Source organism: Schistocerca nitens, chromosome 1 (assembly GCF_023898315.1).
Source record: "Schistocerca nitens isolate TAMUIC-IGC-003100 chromosome 1, iqSchNite1.1, whole genome shotgun sequence".
NCBI classification, from domain to species: domain Eukaryota; kingdom Metazoa; phylum Arthropoda; class Insecta; order Orthoptera; family Acrididae; genus Schistocerca; species Schistocerca nitens.
In genome coordinates, this window is record NC_064614.1 from 922267335 (window position 1) to 922275013 (window position 7679).

The following is a 7679-nucleotide window of genomic DNA, read 5'->3' on the forward strand; positions in this document are numbered from 1 at the left end:
AATAATCATGAGACATTACAGCTTTACAGCTACACACACACACACACACACACACACACACACACCACCCGCTTGTTACATATACTACTTATCCACAAGCATACACACCGCCACACCAGACATCACAAATATGGAATAATAATAATAAAAAAAAAAAAAAAAAAAAAAAAACGGAGATATGGTGCATTTCTTGAACTGACACAATCTTAAAAGCTATTCAAGAAATCTGACTTGAACGCCAACTATGTTTGCAGGTCTCACTGTAACTGAAAGTGATAAGAATAAGAGCATTGTCACGAGGGCACTTTTCTTCCATTGCACTTGGGGTGATAAAGTTTCATACAGGAAATAGCAGCACAGTTTCAGCTAACCTGTAAGAGCTAAATATATGTAGGCATAACATGGTTTAATATAAAAATTTGAGGCTTTTGTCAGTGTCTGGAGCCTGTTTCCTGTTCTGCATCATTCCTCAGAATTTAAACACCCCCCCCCCCCCCCAACTCATATTTGTGGTTACTTTAGGACGCACAAGTGAAATTTAAATTATAAACAAAGGGAGCATGCTTAATAATTCAGCAGCAGCTAATGCAGTACTGTCTGTCCCGAAGCATCAAAATCATTTCAATTAAAACAAAATCAAAAGCACCAGGCAGATTTAGAAATTAAAGAGCTGGTACACAAAGTTAAGGACTGAACTGCCACACAAAACTATACATCATTCAGTATATGCATCACCAAAATAATACATAGAAGGAAAATGAGGATGATGATTTAAATTCTGACACATAGATAATGTAATGATGGTATGGGGGTAGTAATGTAAGTAGACACAGGCAGAGAGGAAGAAGGCAAGGAATAAGAAAAGATTCAAGAAGAAAAAGGGAAATATGTGGTAATTCGAATTATGCTCTCGAACATAACAAACCTACAAGCGGAGCACTGATTATTTGTACAAAGCTTTTAATTTGTGACCCTAGTAAAGTTATTGCATGAGAGAATGCTGGGTGGGAATTATACACTCGCTATTAGCTAACAATAACTGGTGGACAAAAACTGATCCTCCATTGCTGGGGTGGTTGTACAACAGAACAAGTGCCACAAGTACATTTTCAGCGAGAAAACAGTTGGCATCCCAAACAACTAGAGTTTGCAATCACATTTTGTTGGGGGCTGAACGTACTGAACATTCGTACTGGTGTACCCATCTTTCACTATTGGGAAAAAAATCTTAGCCTAACAACATACAAACAAAACCACAGCAATGAAACATGAACAATGTTTAATGATGATAAATGGTGGAGATTACATATACTTGTGTGTGTGTGTGTGTGTGTGTGTGTGTGTGTGTGTGTGTGTGCGCGCGCGCGCGCGCGCGCGCGCGCACATGTGCGTGCGTAAGCGCACTGACATGAATTATTTCCACGCCTAAATTATAAGTAAGTAATCATTTACAAAACTTACCTTGTTTAATTCCTCTATCCTCCTAATTTGATATGGCGAAGTAGATGATGTCTCGAAATATACATAATCTGGAAGAGACAAAAGAAATTCTAAAATGATACCTGCACAACATATACACAGGAAAAGAAAGCACAGCCTTAGCGTGCAGTGAAAATGCACACTACAATAACAATTTTGCAAATCTATACATTTTAACAGTACTTGTTCACTTAAAATTTGTGCTATTATTCATTCTATGAGGTAGCATAATCAAAGGTTGATCACACACAGCAGACACAATCTTGTAAAGATTTTTAAGCTTTGTATGTCAAGCAGCGGTTATACAAAACCTTAAAAGTTTCATTGCTACTAATCACATAATCTTTGATTCCCTGCCTACCCACTCTTTTATGTGTACTCAATTAATTAATTTCACTCCTTCCAAAACATTTTATGTTTTCACTGTCAAACTAAACAGGCCATGACTACTTTAACAATGTGTACAACCAAATTGCTGTAGAGCAGCAGATTGGAAAACTGCCCTGTTACATTCCAAATTAACACAGAGAGAACTTCATCTCTCCAACAAATCACCCATTACCGATGCTTATAAGTCTGACTTGTGGACATCCATTTACTTGAAATTCAAGTATAGGCAAGTGTAAGAGGCAGTCATAAATATCCATCTCCTCATTCAACAGCTGTGATATGAAAATGTTAACTTAATCGACTCCAAATAGTTGCCTCTACACTTAATATGAACTTACCAATGGGTTAGTTTGACATAACCATGAACAAGAGCAGTGTGATAATGTTTCACAAGTGCAGTAGACATTTTAATTTAAAAGACATATATGCTACAAAATTCTTTTATGAAACAGTTTTCCCTCATTTGCCAACAATCTGAAGCCTAAAGCTTTACCACCCCGGCACACACTAAACCTCATGTCACCATAAAATGAGTTTTTGAGTACATGGAGACTAATCATGCACTGATATGAACCTAATGAACCACCAAACATTCAGGACACATTTACGTAATACAACATTTTACACAGTCCCTTCCATTAGCAAGATTTGTTGCCCATAAAATGAATTTTCTACAGAAAGCACCAGGCATATATCACTATTTTAGCCACGGAAATTACGAAGCAATCAAAATCTACACACACATCTACAGAGCTAATATTATGAAATCTGATGCAAATGGAATTGACATATTCGCTCACAGTGCTATTTAAGTGAACACTGTTACAATATAAAAATATAGTTTTAGGATGTTAATGGAGTAAAGAACAACTGGTTTGAATCATAGTTTACAAAGAAAAGTTACATAAAATAACCAAATAAACCGAGGAAAGAGGCCATCAACTCGCTAAGACAACAATGGCAGAAGTGCAAAATGTTTGATCAAATGTTTCCTACAGACTTTCTGAAGATGACAAATATCATCAAAATTTCAAATGGGGTACTAAATTTCTAAAAAAATTATTAATTATTTTTCTGGAAATTGTCTCTACCCTTACACTATGAATGCAAATTATGCCACACAAGTGTTTAGGCCTAAGGTGGGGATGTAAATGTTTTAATGTGCATCTAAGTGAGAAGACAAAACTAAGTCGCGTGATTTTAAAATCAACGTGGGCCATTGTTGTCCCTCTTCTGTGTTGAGCATCAAATTTGGTTCCCTACTTGGACTCCTCCAGAACCAAAAAGAATACTGTAAGAGAAAATACTTTAAATAGTAATGATGTGCTCGTTGTCCAAAAGTATCAACAAATTACACTATGGTCCCATTATAGACCATCATGTAACCATCTTAATCATAGTACACCTCCAATGAACACTTATTTCCTTTAATGGGAACTGTTTTACACAGTTCCTCTCTGATAAAAGGGTTTAATAAAGCTCATAATTACTTTGGAAACTCCATGCCCGAATAACAACAATCGAAGGAAGAAGACAGATTGCTACTCACTGTAAACATGATGCGCTAAGTTGCAGAAAAGGGCAACAAAAAGACTGTTACACATTTAGCTTTCGGCCTGTCTGCAACTCAACATTTTATATTTATGTTGGGTAGCAATTTCTCATTTTTCTTGTATTGTTCACAGCCCTAATTACTTTAACAGATAAAACCTATCATTCACTTCAGAAAAATACACAAAAAAACCATCTTGGGTCGGCAGTGCATACCAGGAAAAATACCAATTCCAAGATAAAATTAAATCCTCCTATCAAAATTAATAGTAACTTAAAATACAAACAGTGTGATATGCTCTGGAATAGGCCTACATGTTATCTGATCACTATGTGAAACCACAGTAATAAAATGAACTGTCACTAAACAATTGCAGTAATAATGGGCTCCAAGTTAAATAAAATATTTAAAAGAAACTGAGGCACCAACAATTTTATGTACGTGGCAAAACGACTTGAAACAGTTGACAAGTAAATACATTGATATTGCTGGTCAGTCCTACAGTTAGTTATCAAAATTATCATTATTATCTCCACTGGAAAGTTTTCAAATAAAATCTCAGCTTCCAAGTAAATAAGATTTTAATTTGGAATCTAAGTGACCTAAGTAAAATATACAAACCATCAACGCATCCCGTTTGATTGCAACTGAAGTCTGTTTTATCCCAGCAAGAAAGCATTGGAATGGGATAGTTTCTTTTGTTTTAACGTGAATTTCAGCTATGGACTCCAGTTCTGATGTAAAATTAATACTAATAAGCTTGCACCTGACTGTGAGACAACAGTGGGTGATATGCTAGACATTATATACGTAACAAGGGCACGTTCAGCCCTCACATCTGGTAAGAAACACAAATCAATTGCTGAAATGCCACATCAAGTTGTTGTTGTTGCTGCTGCTAGTCTCTCCTGTGGAATCTTCTTTATCTCTGTGTAACCACAGCAAACTATGTCATTTGGAACCTGTTTACTGTGTCCATGCTTTGTTCTCAACAAGTAAACAATTCTTTTTCTCCTTGCCACAGAACGCATGGAGAAAAGCAGTCATCATGTCATGTTGATTTACACTCCTTGGCACAACAGATTGACATTACATTATTCTCCTTATTTAAATTCATTTAATAGAGACATCTGACCTCTGCCAGAGTCAATATGAATGCTATGAACTTCTACTATTTCACCAAACCTAGTACTGTAACTATAAATGACACCAAACACTTTTACTGAGAGCAACTTTTCACCATATCTTTGGAAATCTTAATTAAAACATCCTCATGAACTACTGGATAGATTGCAGAGCCCTTTACAATGTAGAATTTGTTTGTGTTCTTCATATGTATTACGAGAAGATAAGACTGTTGTACAAGAAGAAAATCGGCGTTTGATAAAAGTGTGACAAAGTGAAGAAAATGAGTGGGCCCTACACAGCTAGTACCTTACTTCTAATCATAGGATTTGTCTATGATAAACCTCTCATGCAAAAAAAAAAAAAAAAAAAAAAAAAAAAAAAAAAAAAAAAAAAAAAAATCATTGATTCCAAAATAATGCTGCAACAGCCTCTGGGATCTCAAAAATGGCAGTTATTGGTGATCTGGGGAGCCCTTGCAAAAGATACATCCACCATAATTTCAAAACTGTGCTGTTTGCACACTGATCCACGTAAGTAATATCATTGTTATTACAATAGAAATCAAGTGTAATGATATTCATGATCTTGTGCAGCCTGGTTACTTCACTTAAGCGGATCTGTGGTTCTAGTAATGGTCTGGATAGACTGAACTAGGGACTCACAATTTACTTCTCTATCCCTAAGAGAATTTCCATTCTTCTCGCAGCTCTTCACAAATATCAAATGTAAATCAGTATAAAATGTGGCGTTCAATATTAATAGGAGGAGTCGGCTGAATTTTTGTACAAATTATATATCAAAAAAGCTGTTCATATTCAACTCATAAGAGAGAAAGCTAATGTTCTAATATTTTGGATAACTACATGTAACTGCAATTACTCTCTCACTGCTGGAAACCAACACTGCATTCATTTACAAACAACATGGTGAAGTGACCAACATTTAAATAAAGCTGGTCGAAAGATACAAAACCATTCTTGCAAAAGGAACGAGTCGATTAATATAACTATATACGTAATAACAAAGCCACTACTAGTTGTCAGTACTTCACATTATATTACAAATCAAAACAAACACCTCCCGACATGTAAACAAATATTATGGCGTGGTCTCTAGCCGTCTACAATCGTTGTACAACAGCTACAAATTAAGCAGATTTTCCAATTATTATATATGCACCTAATTATTTTTCCAAATTAATGTTTAGACGCCTTCCAAACTAACACCAAGCATTCATGTGCTCATCCGAAAAAAATAGTGCAAATTTGTTTGCCAAACAATTAACAATAAGCAAGATTTCTGATATGGAATGGAATACTGTTAAATACAAACATGTGAAACGTGCACATAAAAGTCGAATGTTTATTTTCGCTCCAAGAAACGCATTTTAAACAATCGAGTAAAGCACTACAATATCAATGCGCGCGCCCAGCAGTCTAGTGTGTAGCCGGCCTAGCTATTTAAAACATTATATATATATGCCTACCTCCAACTCTATACATATTTGCTGTCATGGTGTCGTCTTCAGCACTTCAAATCACTATCTTCGACAACTACATTTAACACACACTTTGTCTATGTCTCTGTTCACGCAGTTACTACAACGGATCACTGTACATCCCACAGCAACAACTCGCCATTTTCCTCTCCTACCTCTCTTCCACCACCGACCTATGACGTCACACTGCACAGTCCGACGGAATTTTTGTCAACAAATTATTTGCGAAATAATAACGGATCATACTTTTCTGCTTTAGTGCCCCTGTTCAAGACGACAGAGGAAGAACAAACAAAGGTAAGCTTAATGTTTCTGTCCTTTGTCTCACATTTGCGTGCGATGGCGTTTCTGCCGCAGCGCGCAATGAACTGTCAACACGGTTATTTCGCAAACTGCATCGAAAATTGTCGTGACACATATAACTCTCTGTTTATATTACTTCCAAAAAAGAAGCAATCAGAGGGTAAAATATCTTATGATCGCATTCTGTGATTAGCAGAGCAGAGTTTCTACTTTTACATCCTTCTCGGAAAAAGGATGCAACTCCCAAAGTTTTAAATGTTGCACCCAATATATGCTTAGAAATTGGTACTTAGGTCATATAAAATAGTTTCCAGTTCCGACACTTGGTCCTCTAATCAAAAGAAAACCGTAATTTCTGCGTTGTCTTCTAATCCAGAACAGACGAAAACATGTCGATGTCCAAACGCTTTTCTTTTCCAGGAGGTAACAAGTCGTTCAGATGACTAATTCATTGACTTCTATAGATATTTTATGGTTTTGAAAATAATATTTAAATTTCAGCGCGTCTTATAGTTGGCATGGAAACAGATCCAGAGCACATACTTTAACTGGCAGTTGAACCATGTGCTTCGATTCAACGCCATCTATGGATTGCTTCATTAACGAACTCGATGGGATATACCGAACTTGTCATTGTGGAAGTAATTCAAATCGAAACATTTGGAAAGAAAGACAGACGAATAATTATCTCAAACACGAATAATATTTGAAATTTATGAAAGTGGTATAGAAGTTACTGATTTAAAAATGTTATTCCAGAGAAAAGTCTCCTGCACAATTAAATTTGTGCTGATTGAAGTACTGTAATTCGAATTATGAGTAAATTACAAGAATGTCACTGAACATTAATTCAGATACATTCATTATGTTAAAGTAAGAGATGATTGCATAATACATATCGTCAATAGAACCGCATTTAATGGAATGTGACAAACACTAGGGCAGAAATTGAAACAGTGAGAAACAAATATGACTTTAAAAAAGTGAGCGTAATATTCTATAAAAACGTATAATGTGCTTAAGTTCGTGCAAAGTGATACATTTATATTTAATAGCATCATCTTTCATTTCAAGAAATAAAAATTTGTTAGCTTGTTGTTCTATGGTAATAACATATAATTTGCTTAAGTATGTGCATAGTAGTTTAATTATATTTTATCGCTTCTTCTTTCTCTAAAAAAATCAAAATAAAAAATGTGAGACTGCTTGCGTTTAATTTTGTAACACAAAGTGTTGGAGGGCTATGCCGGCAGTAGCGTGGCTACCAGCAGGGTCACCCATGCCTAGCCGGCCGAAGTGGCCGTGCGGTTAAAGGCGCTGCAGTCTGGA

General features: G+C 35.8%; 1 protein-coding gene across 3 annotated transcripts in view; it reads right to left on the reverse strand.

Moving 5' to 3' along the window:
- LOC126192528 (metastasis-associated protein MTA3) overlaps nucleotides 1-6335 on the reverse strand; it is a 218031-nt gene extending 211696 nt beyond the window's left edge. For 2 of the 3 annotated variants that reach the window (XR_007538478.1, XM_049932611.1), the window contains exons 1-2: nucleotides 6036-6335; nucleotides 1462-1529 (exon numbers count right to left, since the gene is read on the reverse strand). Coding sequence is in view for 2 of the 3 variants with exons in the window: in XM_049932611.1 (XP_049788568.1) it covers nucleotides 1462-1529; nucleotides 6036-6063 (96 nt within the window). In the remaining variant the exon portion in view is untranslated. The remainder of the gene's footprint in view (nucleotides 1-1461; nucleotides 1530-6035) is intronic. The other variant, XM_049932610.1, reaches the window with a different exon arrangement.
- Between the last annotated feature and the right edge of the window lie 1344 nt (nucleotides 6336-7679).